The sequence below is a fragment of the Dipodomys ordii genome, unplaced genomic scaffold (genome assembly GCF_000151885.1).
Source record: "Dipodomys ordii isolate 6190 unplaced genomic scaffold, Dord_2.0 Scaffold189, whole genome shotgun sequence".
In the NCBI taxonomy this organism is placed as follows: Eukaryota; Metazoa; Chordata; class Mammalia; order Rodentia; family Heteromyidae; genus Dipodomys; species Dipodomys ordii.
Genome location: NW_012267405.1, coordinates 140391 through 163523, shown reverse-complemented (window position 1 = coordinate 163523; position 23133 = coordinate 140391). Strand labels below are relative to the sequence as shown.

Here is a 23133-nt window from a genome sequence, read left to right as displayed (position 1 = left end):
GAGATTAAGTAGTTTACCCAGCCAGGAGCACCTTGCAGATAAGCTGTGGAGCCAAGGAACCGACTCCCAGCAACCTGAGTGCAGGTCTCTTTGTCCAGCCTCTCAGGCTACCTCTGAGTAGCAGAACAACAGTCTTGAAATGCTTTGTCCTCTTAAGATGATACCCTTCAGTTCCAGGGTGGGATTATGCCACAGAAACCCGAGCGGTCGGGGGAGAGCGCGGCTGCGTGGTGCTCAGGAAAGGCCCAGGATGCCTGGCGCAGCCCCGGCCCCTCCAGGGGGCTGGGCTGGGTCTCCCAGCGGCCGGTGACACGGACAGGCTCCTGGCCGGCCATTCGACACTTCCTTTGTCCACAGGGACTCATTGTCCACGAAATGTGCCCCAGGCTTTCAGGACTTTGGGTTGGGCAATCAGATCTGGGAGTTCATGAGTGCTTTCACCCCAACATCGCATGGGCCAAGGCCAAGTTTCTGGGCCCCCTCTCCCCTCCCCACCCCAGGGCCCTCCGCTGGCTCTACAGATCACAGTCATGATTCCTGGGGACAACCTGAGAAGCCGAATTCCCAGCTCCGTGGGGACACACCTGCTGGCTCCAGCCACCGGGTTCTTGCGGGTAACAAATGTCTCTTCTTTCCCAGTTGACCACGTCGTCCCTGAGCCCGGCACCAGCCTGCTGGCCGCCTTCGACCAGTGGCGGGAGTGGGCGGACAGCAAGTCCTGCTGCGACTACTCTCTGCACGTGGACATCACCGAGTGGCACAAGGGCATCCAGGAGGAGATGGAGGCGCTGGTGAAGGACCACGGTGGGTGCCACACCCCCCAGCCCGGCGGGGGCTCCCTCTCACTCCATGGGGGGCACAGCTCTGGGAGCCGACGCTCTGAATCGTTCCTGTCCATCCCGGGCCTGCCTTGGCCTTGTCTGTCTTGGGCAGGGGGTCCTGGGAGGGAGCACTGGGTTGGGGAGAGCAGATGGGGACCCCCATCTACGGGAACTTCTGGGGGTTCAGGAAGCAGAGCCAAATGGTGCGTCTTCCTGGGTCTGTTGGAATTTGGATTCAGTCCCTTGAAGCACTTGGTAGTTTGGGGTTCTGTGGGAGCATTCCTGGTGCGGATACAGGTTGGGGAGGGAACCCATGAGCCCTTCCCAGAATGCCCCGAGAGGAGGCCAGACTCTCAGGCTATTTCTCTCCCCTACCTCAGTCTTCACTGTATGTGACCTTAGGCAATTTACTTAAATTCTTTGGTTCCCAATTTTTTTTTAAATCTGTCACGTGAGGATATTGGTCTAAGATGTCTCCTGAGATCCTTTGCAGCATGAATATTTCACAAAGAAGAAATTAGGTTGCCTTTGACCTTTTCTCAGTTTTGAGAATACCCAGACTCCCACGGATTTACTTTTGGCCAAGGGAGAGGCATCCGGGGAGGGTTGCCATGGTGACCGCTGCCTGCCTGGGGCAGAGGAGCCACGTCCCAGGGCAGGCAGTGCGGGCAGCCTCCAGCACCCCCAGGTGGCTTGAATTAAGCTCCAAGGCTGCCAGGTTGTCAAGACGATTGTTTAAAATTCTGCTAGACATCGGGCAGGGCTGGTTGGCCTGGTGCCCAGGCCAGGCAAAAAGTCTTGAGATGAGCATTATGACATCTGCTTGTCCAATTAACGGACCTTAAGGAGAAAAAACCCAACAACACATTTGAAAAAAGTCAGCATGGAGGCCAGTCAGCTTGCCAAAGAACGGACACGAATCCCTGAGCTGCAGAGACAGAAATCTCTGACTCACTTTGTTGTTAAAAGTCACAGAAGCCGGGCACCAGTGGCTCACGCCTGTCATCCTAGCTACTCAGGAAGCTGAGATCTGAGGATCGTGGTTCAAAACCAGTCCGGGCAGGGACGTCTGTGAGACTCTTATCTCCAATAAACTGCTCAGAAAAAGCTAGAAGTGGTGCCGGGGCTCAAGGGGTAGAGCACTAGCCTTGAGCACAGAGAGGCTCAGGGACAGCGCCCAGGCCCTGAGTGGTAAAATATGGGTAAGACTAGGTCATTTTAACCAGTGGCATTAAGTACAGTCAGTGTGTGCCACTATCACCACTGTGATAGTCTTCAGAATTCTTGCCCCATTAGAGAACAATTCTTCACCTTCAGCTCTCAGTAACCTTAAGTCTGCTTTCTGTCTCTGAAACCCACTGCTCCAAGTTCCTCATTGAAGTGGAATCACCCAGGATTTTGTTTTTGGTGATTGGTTTATTTCATTGACAAAAAAAAAGTCTTCAGGACTCATCCATGTTCTAGCATCCTTCCTTTTTATGGCTGAGTAATAATTCCATTTATATACTGACCGCAGTTTGTTTATGTCTTCATCCATTGATGGTTGCTTGGGTTGTGATGACTAATTCTGCTGTGAGCATGGGTGGATTCCTATTGCAGCCGTTTTTAATTTTGGTCTTGTTTTAAACTTAGGGGAAAGTTGTAAGAGCACTAATAAAGAGCCCTCAGATACACTGGTTATTTGTATTTTTACCATGTTTGCTTTATCTTTCTAACTGCATCTCCGTTTCTCCACGTGCGCGCGCGCGCGCGCACACACACACACACACACACATACACACACGATACTATCGCGTTCTTTTTCCTTCCCAGGTTATTTGAGTTTGGTGTTCTTCTTAAAAGTCACCTCCTCACCTCTGTTTTCTGTCACCAGGTGTAAACTCTTTCCTCGTCTACATGGCTTTCAAAGATCGCTTCCAGCTCACCGATTCCCAGGTGAGACACGGGGCTCTGTCCCTGCTGTTGGGTGTGGCTGGGCCACTGCTGCTGTCTGGGGGTTCCTCGCTTGGTGGATGTGGCTGCTGGCCTTACTGCCGGGTGAGCCAGGTTCCCTGGCCCCCGAGGCTCTGGCTCTGAGCCTTGGGACTGGAAAGCTGAGCACACTGTGGCCACAGGAGGCCCTCAGAGCCCCTTGGCATGTGGGTGCTCTGTCACCAGACTGGGTTATGTGGGGTGGGGGGTTACAGGGAGGCCGGGGTGGCAGTGTTGGGGCGGGGAGGCTTCCTATGACAGAAGCAGCTAGGAGCGTGACCTTGGAGCATGGGACTTCTAGAGGTGGCCGGTGAGGGGTTACTTCCCCCTGTAACGGCCTCACGGCCCCTACGAGGAGGTGGGCAGCAGGAATGGGATGTGTGACTCAGTGTCCCCCGATGTCTGGAAATGTGGCTGCCAGGGAGAGGCATTCCTTGGGGACAAGAAGACAGGGGTCGTCGGTTCTGATCCCACGCTCCTCTTCTTCAGATCTATGAAGTCTTGAGCGTGATCCGGGATATCGGTGCCATTGCCCAAGTCCATGCGGAGAACGGCGACATCATTGCAGAGGTAGGGGCCTTCCTGGCAGGCCAGAGAAATCATGGTGGGGGCAGGAGCTGCCGCCGCCGCTGAGGGGGAGGGCAGGCCTGCTTGCCTGGGCCTGGCGGGTGGTGCCAGACCCCGGGGGTGGGGGGGAAGGGCGGGGGCTGTCCCACCCCCACACCACCATGCCTCCTCCGCCCCAGTGGGGCTCAGGCCTCCCAGGCCGGGTCTTACACCGAGGCCACAGGACAGGACACCTGCTCTGGGATGCTGAGTGGTCTCGGGGCTATGGATCCATCCGGCTCAGGCAGGACTGCAGCAGGGCAGGGACCCCTTTTTTGTCTGGTGTCTTGGGATGTGGCTGAGCGGCCAGCAGTGACAGGTTTGTTCCCTGCTTGGGGAACCTGATCCCCTGACTGTCTCCTTTCTTCAGGAGCAGCAGCGGATCCTGGACCTGGGCATCACGGGCCCCGAGGGACACGTGCTGAGCCGGCCTGAGGAGGTGAGCAGCGGAAGTGGGATGTGTGACTCAGTGTCCCCCGGGTGCTGGACAGAGCACAGGAGTCACTTTGTACCTGCTTCTCCGAGGCAGCAGCCGTGTGTGTGTGTGGGGGGGGGGAGGCTGAGTCCTCAGTGGCTTGTTTTAGCCTTGTGGGTTTTCTCTGAACCTTTCCTTGGGTGATCTGCAGCCCTCCCTTCGCCTTCTAATGCGAAGGGGATGCAGAAGCAGCTGTGCCACATCTGGGCACAGATGCGCGGGAGGAGTGGCAGGTTTCCACCATAAACCCGTGCAGGCTGTGGCATAATTCTGTCAACATCAGTCTGCGACTGAATCTTTAAAATCACAGAAGGGAAAATCTGAGCAGGGCTCTGGGTGGTGTAGAGATTTCCAGTCCCGGCCGCTTAGAGCGTGAAGCCTGCTCTTCTGGAAAAAACTTGTAGCTTCCAGAACTTTCTAGAAGTTCCCTCCTAACTGAAAGGCTCAGGATCAGACCTTGTGGAAGTCGTGGCCAAGAAATGTGTGGCGGTCCTGAGTTGAAGGGATGCTGGGGAGCCTCCTAGGAAGGCTGGACCCTCTCCCCTGCTAAGGGGAAGGGGTGAGGAGAGGAGAGCAGATCCTCAAGGCCCAGAAGGATTGGCATGGGGGGGGGCGGTCCCTCAGGGAGCCCTGAGCCCACAGGACACAGTGGGCATTGGGATGTGGCTCCCAGGCTCCAGCCCCGGCCTCTCTCCTGGCTCCTGCCGGCTCTCTTTCCAGTTTGCCATGAGGTATCTGTTGTGTGTTAGAGTCTGAGGGGGCGATAAAGAGAATACAATATGGATGCACTCTGAGTGGACTCCAGCCAGCAGCTACAGAGGAGCCACCAACACAGGAAGCGGCCTCTGAGAACAAACGAAGAAACTTCCACATGGCCCCAGGGCTCTCCTTCTCAGCCTCCTGATGCTTCCCTTGTGTTGGAACTCCATCTTCCTGTGCTGCTGCGTTCCTTCTCAGCCTACCACCTGGTGGGATTTCCCCTGGCTTTTAGCCAGTGGCAAAGGAGATGGCAGAGGCAGGGAGCCCTGTGGTTCATGCCTGTAATCCTGGCTACTCAGATTTGAGGATTGTGGTTTGAAGCCAGACTGGGCCGGAAAGGCTGGGAGACTCTTATGTCCAATTAACCAACAACAACAAAAAAGCCAGAAGTGGAGCTGTGGCTTAAGTGAGAGCAGCAACCTTAGGCCCCGAGTTCAAGTCCCAGCACCTCACAAAAAACCAAAAAGACAGGATAGGATGTAGACTTGGAGAAAGGACACAGCTGGATGGATGGATGAGAAGCTACAGCCTGTGCTCTGAGCCAGACTGGCTCAGGCCGTGGGCTCAGCAGGACTTGAAAGAAACGGTTTCTTCTAGGTGCTAGGGAGGAAGAGGCAGACAGGAAGTAGGTGTTAGGGCAGGAGAGGGCGGGTCCTGGCAGGAAACAGCCATGAGAGCCTGGCATCCTGGAAGAGTAGGGACCAGCACATGGTAATGACTCTCCCAGAGAAGCAAACCTCCCACTGAGCTTCACAGAAGGGCTTGGCTGGGGTGGGCAGGAGGCCGAGGGGCACTGGGCTCAGATGCCGTGCATCCCTGGACAGGTGGTTGCTCTCTCTGGGCCTCCTCAGAAGTTGGGACTGGATGACCTTCCCAGTCTTTGAGAACAAGGAGATATTATTTTAAACTGTTCACGATATTCTGGCGATCCCATTTTAGTCAGATCAGTATTGTGTAAAGCAGCGTGATTGTGTAGCTGAGGTGTGTGTATACACTCACAGGAGTGTCAGATGATCTGCGCAGAACTTGGGGCGTGAGGGTTTAAACTGCCTCCTCTTCCAGTGAGTTAATGTTTTACTCTGGCATGTGGCTGGCCAGCTCTGGCCTGTCGTTGGCGGGGGCCGGGATGGGGGTCTCGGCTTCTTCCTTGTGGATGGGTGGCTCCAGGTGCCCCCTGAGTCTCAGTTGATGCACACATGGTTAGAAGCAGTGCACAGCCCAGCTCAGCCCAGCACAGACCCTGGCTGCGCTTCTAACCCCTCGGGAGCTATTAATAGCTCTTCCTGCACTTCCTTCCTCACATCTGTGTTGGGGCATCCAGCCTAGGGGGTCGCGGGTCCCTGAGAGGTCCCAAAGCCTCTAGCCAGACCTCTTCACACTGACTCCAGGGTCCTTGGAAGGACCTTGGTCTGGAAGGCCCTGGAGAAGGAGGAGGGAGGTGGGAGGGCCACCCTCCAGCTATCCCAGGAATGAAAAACACTGGCCGTTTAGGGAGGTTTTCCTGAGCTGTCTGCCTCACCCCCGGCTCTCAGCTGTCTCTCGGCGGAGTTGCACTGTGAATGACGCTGTCTTGGCTTCTCTCTTTGCTCACCAGTTCAGGCCACCACAGACCTCAGTCCAGACAAACTTGTGGAGATGGGGGTGGTGGCTATGTCAGCTTAGTGATTGTGTGGGAAAATAGCCTAGCTTCAAGCACCAGCAAGAAGGTGAAGTCATTTATTTGTCCAGCAAATATTCCCTCCACCCCCCTCCCTGCCCCCCTCCCCGGGTGGCACTGGGTTTGAACTCAGGGCCTCCTAACTTGCTAGGAGCCCTGTCCCCAGCCAAGCCCAGTGCACATCCGAGCACCTGCTATGTATCAGCCCCACATTTGGGCGGGACCTGGGTCACCCCACAGAATCTCAGGGGACCCTAGCCTGCTAGGCAATGGACTCAAGGCCTTGTGCCACATAATTAGGGTCTCCACTTTTTGCCCGGGCCAGCCTTGGAGCTGGATGTTCCTACCTGTGCCTCTCGCATAGCTGGGGCCACAGGCACACACCACCACACCTGGCTTACTTTTGAGGTAGGGCTCTTAAAAACTTTCCCCAGGTTGGCCTCAAATAACCCACGATCCTTCTATCTCTGTCTCCTGATGAGCTGGGATTAGAGGCATGAGCCACTGTGCCCAGCTGCTAGTAGCCTTTTGAGATCTGTTCTCCCACAGTAAGTTACTGCCATCTATGGCAGTTCTGCAGTTTTCCGGGGCGTCTTGAAACTCTCTTCAGAGACATCAGCTTGGAGGAGGCATGGCTGAGGAGGCCGGTTCTTGCTCTTGTGCTGAGGTTGTGCCAGTCCGTGGCAGGTGGGCCACGCTCGAGTGTCGAGAGCAGGGCCCTCGGCATGCACACATGCAGCTGTCCACCCTCCCGCGCTCCAGCTGGCTTTGTGTTGTGGGTGTCCCCGGCTGGGTTTGGGAACGTCTCACAGCGGTGTGGCGTGGCATGACGTCACCCAGGCCCTGAGGTCGGGTCTCCCGGGCGTCACCGTGGCCTCCCGCACGCGGGCAGGTGTCACGGTCAGGCTGGGTGCACCCTGCACCATGGGCCGGACCCTCACTCACAAGTCTGGTGCCGGGGGGAGGGGGAGAAATGTGTTTCTACACCCGGGGTGATGTAGCCCCCCCACTTTGAGAAGGCTCAGGAAGGATGAGCCCGCCATTGCCCAGCGACCGAGGGTGCAGCCGGGGTTGGCTGAGCCCTCGCTGTCATCTGGTGTCCCGTAGGTCGAGGCGGAAGCCGTGAACCGGTCCATCACCATCGCCAACCAGACCAACTGCCCCCTGTACGTCACCAAGGTGATGAGCAAGAGCGCGGCCGAAGTCATCGCCCAGGCCCGGAAGAAGGGTGAGTTTCGGGGGCGGTGCTGGCAGGTTGTGTGTGGGGGGGGTGGGCACGGGGAGGGTCGGCTCCTTTTCCAGTGCTCCTGCCAAGTGGGCCACTAGCTAGCAGCTCCTTCCAGCATTAACCTAATTACAGCCCAGTGGGGCGGCAGCTCCGGTTTCCTCCCTTTGTTCCTCGTTACTGCCTTGTTTGAATCTATTTAAAGGCAAGGTGGGCAGGCCTTCCTCCACTCTCCCCGCCCACAGAGAAAAGTTGGGGTGTCCTGCTGGGAATCATCCCCCCCCGCAAAGCTGCTGACCCCTCCTCCCCCCCATCCAACCATGATCGCGCCAGCTATGCCCCGCCAATCAGCTATGCGCAGTTCCTGACAGGCTGCTTCTGCTCTGGCGATGGCTCATTGATAAGGGTCTTGGAAACTAATTTACTGAGTGCCGCTTGCTTTCCCCCGGGGCCGCGCTGGCCCGGCCTGTGCATGATCAATGCCGGGACCCCACCTGCCACTGCTGAGTGCATTTGCTTAATCACAAGCAGGTTTGATGTCTGGGATTGGCACCTGGGACAGGAAGTACACACACTTGGCCTTTAGGCCACCATGAAATGAACATTTGGAAGGGGCCTTTTCTTTCTTGCTCCTCATTGTCCTCTTCCTGCCCCTTGGCCTCTGTATTTCTCCATCTCTGAGTCTCCATAGTTTCTCCTTCCTCTCCTGAGTTCTGATTGCTTTTTGTCTTTCTTTGTGCTGGGCCTGGAGGTTCAACTCAGGGCCTCAGGCTTGCTAGGGATGCTTTTAGTTTCTTCAGACAGGGTTTTGAGCTTTTGTCTGGTCTGGTCTCAGACCTTGATCCTCCTACTTCTGTCTCCCAAATTGCTGGGATTATAGTAGTATACTACCCTATTGGCTTTTTTCTCTTGAGTTCTAATTTCTCTTTCTCTAAGATCAAGTCTTTTTATTTCCCTCTCTCATTCTTTTTTCTTTTCTTTTTCTCTGTCAGTAAGGGAGCAGTTGGATCTCCATGGCTCTTTGTTTCTCCTGCTCTGGTATGTGGTTCCCAGGGCTCAAGGAGGGTAATTCAGGTGACTCACCTGAAGCCCCAGAGCAAAGTGCTCAGCGGCCATGGGATTAGCTTGTCCCGAGACACGGTGGGAATGTGCAGTGGATGCGGTCACGCTGGCCCTGGTCTTTGGAGCTCTGGTGTGAGGACCAGGGTCTGGGGCTCTACCTGAGACTATCTCTATGCTCTGTATTCTTGGGAGCCTGCCCTCCCCTGGCTGTTCAAGGAATTACCTTTTGGAAGCAAGAATTAACTCACCTAACTAATGGGGTCTGCTCAGAGCCTGCTTGGAATTGTTTTTTCAAGGTGATTGTGGATGGTCAGGGCAGTGGCTTGGGAGCCAGCCCTCTGCAGCGCACTTGCAGAGCCCTCCGGGGCGAGCAGGACTTTCCACTGGTGTGGGGCCGGAGGCTGGCAGCGTGGGGCTGAGTTCTGCCCCGGCATTGCGCCGCACTGCATTATGATCGCACTGCGTTATGAACGCCTGGACGGCAGCGAGTGCCCCTCCCTCGTCCTCAGAGCGTTTGGGGTTGGGAGGAGAGGGAATTGTTTCAGGCTGTTCTGGAACTGAGCCTTCTGTGTGTGAGCCCACTGTGCCCACACAGCCGTTCCCAGGGTGCCTTCCCCCCCCCCCCCCACTGCCGCCCTTTCGTCCTTGAAAGTGTAGTGTGGGACACACCTGAGTTGTGGGGAGGAATTCCAGCACATTTGTGCGCCAGTCCACAAACACAAGACCGCCCGTCCCCCTGCAGGCGGGGAGGCGCTCTCCATCTCAGAACTGCAGCTTCCGAGAGGGAGCCCAGGCAGAAGCTGCCACAGCTCCCGCTTCCGCTGAAGCTCCGAGCTACGCCTGCGGGCGTTGACTGGCCGCTGGCCGAGCCGTGGGTGCTGTGCCGCAGGTCAGCACGTTCGCGTTGGATGGCCTACGCCATCCACGGCGTGGGAGATACTTGGGGGACCTTGTTCCTGGCAAACCTGCTAGAATCTGGAGCCTGAACCCTAGCAGAGGCCGGGGTGGCCATGCAGGGATTCCCAGATTCGCAGGGAGAGAGTAGAAGGCTGTGTTAGGGCTTGTTCCCCAGATGGGCAGAATGTCTCGGTTCAGTGCTGGCTTCTTGGGGCTCAGCAGCATCGCCAGCCAGATGCTGGTGTGTTTTCTAATCCCTGTCGGGGGAGGGATTTGACAGTGACTCATGGGATAATGATGATGATGATGTGTGCGAGAATGAGGTGAGGATGAACGCAGACGTGTGTGGTTTCCTTGGTGACTGGATAACCCAGGGCTGGTCCAGCCCGGAGCTTGTTAGACAGCTGGCCTGTGCAGCGGGGTCCTGCTGAGGGTTGTATTTCTGCCTTCCGTGGCTCCTTCAGCCCCCGGGGGGAGGCACAAGTGAGCGCTGCTGTAGCCTTCTGCTGCTCCATTTCTTCATCCACACCCTTTTCCTTTGGGGTATTTCAGGCCCAAGGTGCTAGGAAGAAGAAATGACCTTGTCCCTCGGCAGCTTCTGGAGGGTGCCGAGGTGGTTCATTCTGTGCAAGAGACACAGCCATGCCGGATGAGAGCCTGGAGAATAGGGAGAGTGGACGTGTCGGGCTGTGGGGAGGACTGGACATTTCTTTGGGAAGGAAGTTGTTAAGTCATAACCGAGCCGGCAGTCGCGGCTCCTTCTCAGCGAGGCCCGGCAGAGCTGCTGCTGCTCCTGGGTCTGAGAGGAGATTTTTCCAGCGAGCGAGGATGCGACAGGCCGTGAGACAAAGCATCCGCGAGGGCTGTGTTCACGCGGGAGCTTGACCAGCAGCCTGTGTGTGCTTGGAGACCAGCTGCCACCTCCTTCAGCCCACGCGGCGCCATCCCAGCCTCGTCCTGCAGATACACTAAGAAAAACGCAGCCAGGAACGAATACTTGGGGCAGCTTTCATTTTTTAATTTTTGGCGGTACTCGAGTTTGAACAAAGCAGTGCCTCGTGTTTGCTAGGCAGGTGCTCTACTGTTGAGTCACAGCTCCAGCCCCCCCCCCTTTTGGGTCTTCCTGCCTTGGTGCTTATCTGGGCTGAGATTGGCTATGTTAGGCTCTCTGGCCATGGCTAGAATAACAGGTATGTGCCGCTGTGACTGGTCAAGAAAGGAGATGAACTTTCCCACCCCGCAGGCCTTGCACTACTGTCTTCCTTATCTCAGTCTCCCAAGGAGCTAGGATTGCAGGAATGAGCCACACGAACCCAGCCAGCTTATTGTTCTTGAGAAAACGTAGCCATTTGTCAGTTTAATCTGTTCATTTCATGGGAGAGAAATGGCAAGGTCGAAATGGAAGATCATCTTCTGTATTATTCAGCCTGTGGGAAGCAGAGCCAGGATTCAGACTCCAAGGTGACTCCTTTCTCTGAAGGCTAGGGTGGGGTTTCATCCTGAGAACGGCTTCATTCAGGTTGTATTTTGACCATGTGGGAGTCTGGTATGGCTGCCGATGCTTTCTGTGTGTGAGACACAGGGGGAGACAGCCCCGGGCAGTGCCTGGTTGACCTCATTTGAGGGGTGGACACCCCTCTTTACCCCCTTCTCTACCCCAGCCTCAGAACTGGAAGCAGAAGATTGAAACAGTTATGTTGGCTGAGGAACAGTCCACACCAGGAGCCCAAATCATAGAGAGGACGCCTGATGCTGGACGCGATGGTCTGGGTGCTGGGGCATCGTGGAGCACATGGAGTGCTGTGGTCAGTGGCCTGTGACGACCACTTGTCATGGGGCCCAATCCCAAGGGTTAAGATAAGACACAGCATTGTAATCTGGAGTCTGAGAGTGGCGTCTGTTTTGGCAGGTAGACTCGGTTGTGGATGTTCTAAAATCCCAGCAGAATCTGTATTAGAAAAGTAGTCAGTGGGGGCCTGGAGGATGGAGACAGACAGATTTGTTCTAGGGAATTGGCTCATACAGTTCTGAGCTGGTAGGTCTGACACCCTCGGGCAAACCCATCAGGGTAGAATCCTGGGAGAGACAAGATGGGGCCATTTACACCCGAAGCTGCGTGGAGGTAGAACCCCCCTCGCTCTGGTCAGTGCCCTCATGTGAACTGCCCAGGCCCTGAGAGGTGGGGAATCCGGTTTGCAGTGTGGTTTCAGCCACTGGGGGATGAGATCCTGAATCTCATTTTCAGCCATCTGAGCTCTGAATTTGTAAGACACAATGGGGTTCCTTCAACTTGAATCATATTGGTGGTTCTTGACTTGGGATTTTGGAGTCCTGAATTCCTTCTCTTTCCCCGCTTTCCCCAACTCCATTAGGCACATTAATTTGATTAACAAAAGAAAAAGGTGTTCTACCTCATCAAGTATACTCAGAACCTTGCATCTTATTAGTATTTGGTGCGGAGCATTCGGTTGTGATGATCCGTGTATGCACTGGCTCTGTGGCCGAGGTGGGCTTCTTTAGTGGAGGTAGCACGATTGGTGCCTTTAGAGTGTGTTAGATTAGCAAGTCAGTTCCAGCAACCTCAGATTTCATTTCTTACCAGGCCACACTGAAGGTTCCATTTCTCACCGGGCATGATGGTCCCAGCACTGGAGGGGTGGGGAGGGGGAGTTGGGAGGAGCCGGGGGAGAGCCAGGAGGACATCAGGGGTGAGGCCAACCTGGACTACGTGGGTAACTGACTCCGAAGTGAAGGATTTTCGTTTTATTCCTTGGTACCAGAGTCTGCCAGCACAGTCTGAGGCGGTGGAGCTATGGAGAGAGGGAGAGTGGGGAGGGGGAGGGGTGCGTCCTCCCCACCCAACGATCTTCTCACTCTGCTTTTGTGCCTTGATGGTTCCATTGTCCCCGCTTTGGGTTTGTCCTCCCGCTTCATGCTCACGGGACATGACTTAAGTCTGGGAGCCAGGAGCTGTCAAACATTTCTAACGCCAGCCCTGCATTTCTTCTTCATGAATGCACTGGGGCCCAGGCTGGTTTGTGAATAAACATCACTGGCCAGTCTGCTGCATTCCGGCTTTCTTAGCCAGCCTGCCAGAGGCTGACGGGGTCACGCCCTTCAGTTTAGACGTTCCCTGGAGAAGGAAGTCATGAAGCTCCAGAGGCCGCCAAGCGAGCGCCAGCCGTGTTCAGAGACGCGCGGAAAGGCCAGTGAAGCCTGTGCCTGGAGTGTCACGATTAGTGGCAGTCGTTTCCGGCGTGCAGCTCTCTGCCGTCTGTGACCCCACTGGGCTGTGGCCGCCCCCTGTGTGGAGCTGGGGTTGGGAGAGGAGCTCATGAGGAGGCCCCAGGGCGACAGGAAAAGTGGGGGACAGGGCCCCAGTGTGCAGACCCACTCTGCCCACCTTGGACTGGTGGGGCCCTGCGGTCTGCCCTTTGGGACTGAAGAACAGTGGCCAAATCAAGAGGCAGCAAGGCTCTCTGAACCCCTGGGGAAGCTGAACCGAGCAAGGAGAAAGGAGCCACAGTCACTCTCTCTCCTGGTTTCCGCCCCACCTGCCCCTACGTCCCCTCCCCCCACCCCCCCATCTTGGCTTTGCCTGGGTGCAGAAGTCCTTGCTCAGCTCTGCTCACAGGAGGCAGGTTCTGGTCAGCGGTGGCCTTGGACAAACTGACCTGGTTTTGAGTTTGCCCAGGCTGAAGGCTGGGGGTCCAGCCCTTTGTCCAGATGTTCCTCGACACCCCCCCTCTCCCCAACTGTGGGCAGCAGCCCCTCCTCTGCCTCGGGGGGGGGGGACGCCGTTCCAAGCTTCAGCTGAGCGGCAGGCCATCTTTCCTCCAACTCTCAGGAATCTCTTTAAGGTGAAGAAACCAGGAAACCTTGCAGCCCTTTCTTGCTTGTACAAACTTTACCTCTCTGCCTCTGGACCTGACTGGGTCAGAAATGAAGCCTTCTCCAGACTGAGTTAGATTTCACCAGCTCTTAAAGCGGGAGGACCTGTGAGCGCGCCGGGCCCCGCGTGTCAGGAAGGACCCGACGGCTCCAGGCTTTGCCATTCTGCTGCGTTTTTCCCACTTAAGGGGAAGCCGATGTTGGCGCAGGCTCCTCTTTGTACCAGATTCTCCCTGGGAAGACCAGGATGCATCCTGGTGCTTGCTGCCCAGGCCTCTTTCTGGCCAGGGGCCTTGTGATTTCTGGAGCCCTCCCTTCTGCTTGCCTGGTGAACGCAGTGAGCTGCCAGACCTCCATCCGGGCCTCCAGCTCGGGCTGGCTGAGTGTCCGGCCACTCCTTCGTGAAATTCCTGCGGCAGGAGGGGGCAGCTCTGAGCAGCCAGCTGTCCTCAGAGCTGGGCAGAGAGGGGCCGCAGGGTATTATCAGGTGATAAGCCCTAGTGAAGACTGTGGAGAGGAAGGGAAGCGCATTCCTGCCTGAGTTGGCGTTCTCCTCGAGGGCCCTGGGTTTGGAAGCCTTGACCCGGTGGGGGAGGAGAGGAGGAGAATTTAGATGATCCCAGATCAAGTTCCAGCTCTGGCGCCTTTAATGAATAAAGTATTAGGCCATTGAATCGACCTGACACGCATGTATTGAGTACCTCGTCTGTACAGGCAGATAAACTATCTTCAGGGTGTAGAGTCAGAAAATTAAAAATGGGAAGATCACTGGACACGAGGACGGGTTCTCAGGCAGGTGGCCCGAGGCCTGAGTTTGGTCTGTATGTTGGGAAAGAGGCATTGGTGGCTCACACCTGTCACTCTAGCTACTTGGGAGGCTGAGATCTGAGGACTGTGGTTCAAAGCCAGCCTGGATAGACAGATGCAGGAGACTCTTTATCTCCAGTTAACCAGTAAAGGGCTGGAAGTGGAGGTGTGGCTCAAGTGGTTGAGCACCGGTCTTGAGCGAGAAAGCCAAGTGAGAATAATTTAGTCCTCGAGGGGAGACAGGCTCCTCATGGGAGAGACATCAGGGGAGGCTCGTGTTTACGACGATCATTCTGGAAGTGTGCTGGACAGTGGCGAGATGGGAAGGCACTGGGAACACGCACTCGTGTCCTGTGGGAACAGGCCGGGCGCGGCGGCGGTGACGCCTGGCTGCGGGGAGAAGGCAGTGAGCTCTGCCACTTGGCCTGGTGAGTGGTTCCCAGCTTCTGGCTCACTCTGAAAGGCCGGCGGAGAACGTGGCCGCGCCGCTGGAGCTGGGGTTCTTTCTGCAACACTGTATTAAGGGGCCTGGCTTCCAGAGACGAGAACCCGGATAGTGTAACTGCAACATTTCGACTCTCATTTTACCAAGTTGCCTGGGGATCTGGTGTCTCCATGGGCAGTGCCCCCAAGGTGGGGGTCAGGAGAGGTGGAGGGGGTGGGAGGTGGGAGAGGGGACTGGTCAAGTGGGAGCAGAAAGGGCTTCTGGTCCCTGAGAAGGTTATGTCCCAAAAGAAGAGTATGGACTGGTTCTTGGAAGTTGGGTGTGGTGTGCACAGCTGGGCCCCGGTGGAGTGGGAGGCGGAGGGGCGCAGGGCATTGGACCGTCATCCTGGACGCGCAGGGCCGCAGGGAGAGCCCCCTGAGTGCATGCGTGGAGTGTGGCTTCGGCCGGCCAAGCCCTTCGACTTGTGTCGTCCACGTCCTCACGTTTGGGACAGGGATGGTGAGTGCAGGCGTGCTCGCAGACGGGAGGCGAGGCCTGGGAGGGGCGGCCGGGGCCTGAGCCTCGTGTGTTCTGCCCATCAGGAACTGTGGTTTACGGAGAACCCATCACGGCCAGCTTGGGGACCGATGGCTCCCACTACTGGAGCAAGAACTGGGCCAAGGCCGCTGCCTTCGTCACCTCCCCGCCACTGAGCCCCGATCCCACCACTCCCGACTTCCTCAGCTCCCTGCTGTCCTGGTAAGTTGAGGCAGGGGACAGGTTCACAACCTGTGTTCTCAGTCTCTTCACACCACGCTGACCCAGTGGGTGGTAGCAGCATGGCAGCCGGGAGCAGGCGTGTGTGTGAGTGTGTGTGTGTGTGTGTGTGTTTTCCTCTGAATGAGTTGAGGGGGAGGAGTCCATCACCCTCACATCAGGGAGTCTCTGCCAGGCAGCCAAAGGGGCTGAGGTGGGATCAGGACCCCAGCATGACTGGTGGACAGACAGAGCGTCATGTGACGTCCCGGCTGAGCTTTATGTCCCGTGTCTCCTCAGTGGGGACCTGCAGGTCACCGGCAGCGCCCACTGTACCTTCAACACCGCCCAGAAGGCTGTGGGAAAGGACAACTTCACGCTGATTCCCGAGGGCACGAATGGCACGGAGGAGCGGATGTCGGTCATCTGGGACAAGGCTGTGGTAAGGAGCCGGTGCCCGCCTTGTTACCCGCGTGGAGCAGACTCTGACTTTTGGGGGAGGTGGGATATGTAGGCTTTTCTATTGGAATGCTTTAAGATAGATGCACAGGTTTTGTTTCCTAATACACTTTTGCTGTCAGTAAAAATCACACTTGGGTGCTATCCTGGGACTTGAACTCAGTGCTTGGGTGCTTTTATCCCTGACCTTTTTTGCTTAAGGCTAACTCTTTACCACCTGAGACACAGCTCCAGCTTATTGGGTAGTTGATTGGAGATAAGAGTCTCACAGATTTTCTTGGCACGGTTGGCACTAAACAGCAATTCTCATATCTCAACTTCCTGAGTATCTAGGATTGCAGGTGTGAACCACTGGCACCTAACATGTTACTTCCATTTTTTGCTGGTGTACAAGTATACAAGTGCGTGGTAGGCTTGAGTGTGTAAATAACATTACATCATACACATCTTTAAAAAATATGTAATATAGAAAAGGGCCATCTTTTTAAAATCCTTGAAAAACCATCCAGTGCTATATAGTAATTACTTGCAAGGTTTTGGTGGAATGTTTCTGTTGTTCCTGATTTTACTTTTTTTTTTTTTTTTGTGCTGGTCTTGGGGCTTGAACTCAAGGCCTGGGCAGTGTCCCTGAGCTGTTCGGCTTGAGGCTAGTGCTCTACCATTTGAGCCATAGTTCCACTTGGGGCTTTTTGAAGGTTATTTGGAGATAGTCTCATGGACTTTCCTGCCTTGGGCAGGCTTTGAACGGTGATCCTAGGATTACAGGCAAGAGTCACCACTGCCCAGTTTGTTTCTGAATTATTTATACTCACATGAGAATCCTTGTGAGCATGTTATTTGGGCACATTCTTATTTTATCAGCAGAAGAAATTTCTTGAAGTGCCATTGCCTATCAAAGGGTGTGTACAGATTTTTAAGGGTGTAAATAGGTAAGGTTGCGGTTCCTTCCGGAGAGATTAAACCACTTCATACGCAGTTTTTTCCAAATGGCCATTGCGAACCAAGAATGAAATCACTGCTGGTTTGACGAGGGGAATTTTGAGTGTCTCTATGAGAGCGAGTGTTTTTTGCTAGCATATTGGCCTTTTTTTTTTTTTCCTCTCCCTTGCAACTATTGCTCAGTCACCCTCACCCATTGGTCTTGGAGTGGGTTTGGGAACGGAAACATCTGAAATGTGATTGGCCCCTAGCGTCTACCTTGGGAAGTCAGACACAGGACTGAGACTCAGGCTGGGGGTCTAGATTCGTGCCAGTGCCCTGATGAGGAGGACATCTCAGCGGTGGTGTCAGTGTGCAAGCGTCACACTGCCAACTCTCCGACGTAACCTCGGGGTGTGTGTGTGTGTCCCTCAGGTCACCGGGAAGATGGACGAGAACCAGTTTGTGGCTGTGACCAGCACCAATGCGGCCAAAGTCTTCAACCTGTACCCCCGGAAAGGCCGTATCGCAGTGGGATCTGATGCCGACCTAGTCATCTGGGACCCCGACAGCGTGAAGACCATCTCTGCCAAGACACACAACAGTGTAAGTCTGGTCCCCGCGCAGGCAGACCCAGGGAGGCAGAGTCCCGGAGGAAATGTCCCGGCATCTCTTCTAATTTGTGATTTGCTGAGAGACAAAAACATTTTTCTTTGGTCAGAGGTCAGGAAGATTGTCCCCCTCATTCTGTGTCTGAGTGCTTCAGTAGCATCTCGGGGTCCCCACAGTGATGCCAGATATTGGTAGCTTGTAGATGCCGGGCATCGTTCTGTTTTGAGTAGCCGGTCCTCTTGCCAGGGGCGTGGCCTCACGGTGGGCGTGGCCCCAGGTATAGCTCTTGTTGCTCCTCCCATCTTTGGGTGATTTTGGAAGGCTGGACAGCAGGCAGCTGCCGTCACTGAACTTCTGGGAACCTGCGGTCAGCTTCCATCTCTCCCTGCGAGTCTGTCAGGGTGAGGGTTGCTGTCCTGGGGAGTTCCTGCCTCTCGGTCTGGAGCCTGTCAGGGTGAGGGTTGCTGTCCTGGGGAGTTCCTGCCTCTCGGTCTGGAGCCTGGGCACGGGCTGCCCTGTTCCCATCTTAGCTGCTTCTGCTGCGTTTGAGAGGTTCAACAAGACTCATGGGTGTCCCGTGGCCCTATGGGTGTCCCGTGGCCCTATGGGTGTCCCGTGGCCCTATGGGTGTCCCGTGGCTCTATGGGTGTCCCGTGGCCCTATGGGTGTCCCGTGGCCCTATGGGTGTCCCGTGGCCCTATGGGTGTCCCGTGGCCCTATGGGTGTCCCGTGGCTCTATGGGTGTCCCGTGGCTCCATGGGTGTCCCGTGGCTCTATGGGTCTCCTGTGGCTCTATGGGTGTCCCGTGGCCCTATGGGCGTCCCGTGGCCCTATGGGTGTCCCGTGGCTCTATGGGTCTCCTGTGGCTCTATGGGTGTCCCGTGGCTCCATGGGTGTCCCGTGGCTCTATGGGCGTCCCGTGGCCCTATGGGTGTCCCGTGGCTCTATGGGTGTCCCGTGGCTCCATGGGTGTCCCGTGGCTCTATGGGCGTCCCGTGGCCCTATGGGTGTCCCGTGGCTCCATGGGTGTCCCGTGGCTCCATGGCTCTGTGGGAGCCTTGGGCACAAGGTTAAGGTGTGAGATCTAACGGACAAAATTGTGTATGTACAGCATGAAAAGAATGTGTGCCCCGGAGAGATCTAAGGGGCTTCAGGCTGAGGTGCTCTGTAGAGCGGGACCTCTATTTGAAGGGTTTTTTTTTTTCTGGTGATACTGGTGATTGAATGCAGGGCCTCATGCCTGCCAGACAGGTGCTCTACTACTTGAACCACACCTCTAGACCCTTTTTTTTTTGTTGGTTGTAGAGCTTGAACTCTGGGCCTGGGCGCTATCCCTCAGCTCTTCAGGTCAAGGCGAGCGCTCTACCACTTGAGCTACAGCACCACTTCCAGTTTTCTGGTGGTTTATTGGAGATAAGAGTCTCATGGACTTTCCTTGCCCAGGCTGGCTTTGAATTGTGACCCTTCAGATCTCAGCCTCCTGAGTAGTTAGGATTACAGCGTGAGCCACCAGCGCCAGTTCCTAGACCCTTTTTATGTCAGTCGTTTTGGAGGTATTCCCTTGTTTTATGGGCCGGGCGTCCCCATGTTGCTGAGGATGACAGGCATGCCCCACTGTGCCCCAGCCAGTGGTTGAGATGGGTTTTGTGAATTGAACCGTGATTTTCCCCCATCACCCTCCCACATAGCTGGGATCGCAGCTTGAGCCCCTGGGCTTGGCTTGAGGTGGGCCCTTCGTGAAGAGGGTGCTCCAGCCACGTTCCCAAGGGGAAGCCGGAATTGGATTCGGGCTGCTGTCCCAGAGGACCCAGCCAGTGGGGATGGGCGCGTTCCCCAGGGCTCACAGCGCAGGGCCGCTCTAGTGCGGCCCTGTGCCGGGCACGAACCCTCTCACTCGGGCAGAGAGGTGTGGGCGTGGCCCGCTGGGCTCACGTCGTCGCTGGCGTCACATCTGAGCAGCGTTGCGGACGCTGCCCGTGCCCTGTCCCTGGACTCACGGGACGCTGCGTGTGCCCCGTCCCCTCAGTTCTTTCTCTCCGTGCTGGGGCGTTCGCCGTGGCAGGCCGCGGCCGCACGCTCCTGCGGTGGTCTGAAGGCGCTGTCCTCCCTGCCCAGGCTCTGGAGTACAACATCTTCGAAGGCATGGAGTACCGCGGCTCGCCGCTGGTGGTCATCAGCCAGGGCAAGATCGTGCTGGAGGATGGCACCCTGCACGTCACCGAGGGCTCAGGCCGCTACATCCCCCGGAAGCCCTTCCCGGACTTCGTGTACAAGCGCATCAAGGCCAGGAGCCGGGTGAGTGTCACAGAGCAAGGCCAGAGCCACAGGTATTCCTGACGCACCCTGGGTGTGAATGCCGACATAACTGTGTGTGTGCGTCGGGCCGGTGGGTGGGGGTACAGGAATGGGGCGAACCTGATCCCGATTTCCAGAACTTAACACACTGGTGGAGGAGACCAGTGTGGCCACCCTCACCCGTGGTAGAGGAAGATGGAGTCCCAGAGGATTGAGTTATGGGAGCGGGCATTTGGAGTTGGGTTTCAAAGGTTAAGTAAGAGTTTGCCAACCTAAAGATGGGAGACAGAAGAAGTGGGTAGGGGAATGCCAGGGGCAGAGGGCACAGGGTGCCGCAGGCGGGGCAGGGTCACAGCTGAGTCTGGGGACAGCGGGGCAGAGAAGAGACCGAGCTGTAAGGGATTTCAGGAAGAGTGAGATTGGAAAATCAGGAAGTGACATCGCACCTCCTTCTAGAGGATTCTTCTCGGGGCTAAAGTTCCAGTGCCTTACAAGATGTGGGTTCTCACCATCATCCAGCCTGGGCCCAGAGACATGGGGCTGTCCTCTACTTGTCTTGCTGTCCCTGTCCCTGAGGAGAGGCCCCATCCTGGGCATCCGGGATAGGAGGGAGCCATTCTCTGGTGGCCTGCGTCACGGGGCCCCCCATGTGTTGCAGCTGGCGGAGCTGCGAGGGGTCCCCCGTGGCCTTTACGACGGACCTGTGTGCGAGGTGTCGGTGACGCCCAAGGCCGTGACGCCCGCCTCCTCCGCCAAGACCTCGCCCGCCAAGCAGCAGGCCCCGCCCGTCCGGAACCTGCACCAGTCTGGCTTCAGCTTGTCTGGTAGGGCCGGGGGCCACGGGTGGGTGGGAGGGGGGGATGGGTGGGGGGGGACGGGTCTGGGTCACAGGCCGGGCTGGGCTCCAGCAGCTGCACAGCTAGTCCTGTCTCCTCTCCTCCTGTCTACTCGGGAAGCTGATACTGGGAAAATCCTATCTGCACATCAGCCCAGGCGGCCTCCATCTCCACCGATAGAGCTGGGGCGGGGGGGGGGGGGGGGGGGGGGGAGTGGCACGAGGAAGCTGCCATCCTAGCCACGGTGGAAAAACACGAATAGGAGGATCGTGTTCCAGGCTGGCCTGGCTGTTTCAATCCACAGCCCATACCAGCCGGGCTGGAGGGCGTGGCTCCGGTGGGGGGCGCTTGTCTAGCCCGTGCGTGGCTGAGAGTTCAGATCCCAGCGTGACAAGGAAGAAAAACAACTGGAACTTCATATGCGCAGTGTGGCGTGGGTTCCCCGTGGCCGGCCACTCACTGCGGCCTTTCTCTCCCCCTCTCCAGGTGCTCAGATCGATGACAACATCCCCCGCCGTACCACCCAGCGCATCGTGGCGCCCCCGGGTGGCCGCGCCAACATCACCAGCCTGGGCTAGATCCGGGCCGCAGGCCGCGGGGCGGGACGGGCAGCGGAGGACATTCCCAGACTTCCTTCTTCCTTTCAGTTCCCCCCATACCCCCCTTTTTTTTTTTAAAGAGCCTGTGATAGTTGCTGTGGGCAGCCAGTTCCTGGGGCTCCCGCTGGGCCCCCCCTTACTCCATCTCTTCCTTGGAGTTTCTGAATTTACTCTCCACTTCCCTCCACATCCACCACCACCACACCCAGGCCAGGCCACGCCTCCCACACGGCCGCACCCCCCTCCCCAGCGCCCCGCCGCGCGGTGCCCACAGCGCCCTCTGCCGGACACCTCCCTTGTCACGGGAAGCAGTGAATTGCCCAGAGCTTTTGGTTGGTTTGTTTTGTAATTTTCTTTTTTTAAGGTTTTCTTTGTGGGGCTGGGGAGGGCTAGGGCTGGAGGAGGGTTTTTTTTTTTAAATACTAAATTGGAAAGTCTAATTCAATATTAATCCACGGGGCTTGAACTGGACATCCTAATGATGCAATTACATAACCATGGGCCGATCCAGGGGGCTTGGCAAACTCTTGTCCCTCCAGAGAGGCTCCCCATGTCTCCACCGCCTCCCTGTCGTCTTCTGGGTCAGCTGCTGAGAAAGGACAGGTTTTCATCTTTGGCCTAGATTTTGCAGCAGATTAGATCTTTTGAGGGTTTTGCTTTGCCATTCTCCCTCCCCGCCCTCTCGTCTCTCCCTGGCTCGTCATTCATGACTATCTTCAGATCCCCGGCTCTCTCTCTGCGTCTCTTCCAGCCTCACCCTCCTGCCCGTAGTCCTGTGTTGTCATGATCCCTGGATGACTGGTGCTAACTGCCTGTCTGCCGCTAGGGGGGTGTGAGTTGGAGACTGGTCTCCAGGTGCAGGCATGGCCTGGCTGCACACCCCCTGTGGGCTTAGAATGGGGCCATGCGCAGTGCAGACTGAGAACAGGTGAAGGTCCTGTGTGTTGCTGGTTGGCTAAAGATGGTGAACCCTGTGAACACGGCCCTGTAACCCACACAGACACCCTGACCACAGCTGCCCCAAGCCTCAGCCAGGGCGTGCGGTGACCCGGGCCGCTTTCCCTCTGAGAAAGTATCTTAGGGAGAAAACAGCAAATACCTTCTTTTCTTGTCCCATTATTTCAAAGGTATAACATGATAGAGGGAAGTCTTTATCAACGTAGAAAAACCTTGGAAAAATCTGACCCGCATATATTTTATTGATTGATGCCTATTATCCTAGCTACTCAGGAAGCTGAGATCCAAGGAATGAGGTTCAAAGCTAGTCTGGGCAGACAGATTTGGGAGACTCTTGTTTCCAATGAGACCTTCTCCCCCCCCCCCCAAAAAAAAAGCTGAAAACAGAGGTGGTAACTCAAGTGGTGGAACGCTAGCCTTGAGTGAAAAAGTCATCAAGTGCTCAAAGCCCTGAGTTCAAGCCTTAGCCTGTGTGTGTATGCCCAGACACACACACACACACACACACACACACGTGTGTGTGCACACAGGGTGAGCAGACGCTCACCTTGGGGCTGCCGGGAAGACAGCAGGACAAGTGGTCCCCGTGGTCCCCTGGAGGGCCGCAGGTGTGGCCTCTCAGTGTCGTGGTGACACTTTTTTTTAGTAGCTGGCTCCTTTTTATCCTTGCTGGTCTTGAATTTCTTTCCGAAGGTGTTTACAAGTCCTCGGAAGCAAAGCTAGGTTTGCAGGCATTTCTGAAACCCAATGTGTGGTTCATCAAAAACAAGTTCATTCTACCCCCTCGCTCACACTCGATCTCATACATGTTTTGCCTTTAGGGTTCTGGGGGTGGGCTGGGGAGGGGCTGGTTTGTTTATTTGCTATTTTACTGGTAAATAGCACTTTTTTTTTGAAAAAAAAATTGGTTGACTTAATATATTTGCCTTTTGTTTTGTTTTGTTTTCTCTCACCTGCACTGCGAGGAAATGTGAGCAAGTTGGAAAATCAGTTTTTGTTTCAGCTCTCAGAAATACACGCAGCTCTGCAGTATTCACTGGGCTTCCTGTTTCCTCCTGTCCCGGGTTATTTGGTCGTGTTGATCGTGTTCTTGAGAAGTGATT

General features: G+C 56.0%; 1 protein-coding gene across 2 annotated transcripts in view; it reads left to right on the top strand.

Annotated features, from left to right (window-relative positions):
- Positions 1-22330, top strand: part of Dpysl2 (dihydropyrimidinase-like 2) — a 77775-nt gene extending 55445 nt beyond the window's left edge. For both annotated transcript variants that reach the window (XM_013034447.1, XM_013034448.1), the window contains exons 4-14: positions 640-804; positions 2695-2756; positions 3282-3362; positions 3769-3837; positions 7397-7517; positions 15201-15357; positions 15655-15796; positions 17167-17337; positions 19459-19638; positions 20297-20462; positions 20961-22330. In XM_013034447.1, the coding sequence (XP_012889901.1) occupies positions 640-804; positions 2695-2756; positions 3282-3362; positions 3769-3837; positions 7397-7517; positions 15201-15357; positions 15655-15796; positions 17167-17337; positions 19459-19638; positions 20297-20462; positions 20961-21052 (1406 nt within the window). In that variant the 3' untranslated portion in view covers positions 21053-22330. The remainder of the gene's footprint in view (positions 1-639; positions 805-2694; positions 2757-3281; positions 3363-3768; positions 3838-7396; positions 7518-15200; positions 15358-15654; positions 15797-17166; positions 17338-19458; positions 19639-20296; positions 20463-20960) is intronic.
- Positions 22331-23133: the final 803 nt, after the last annotated feature.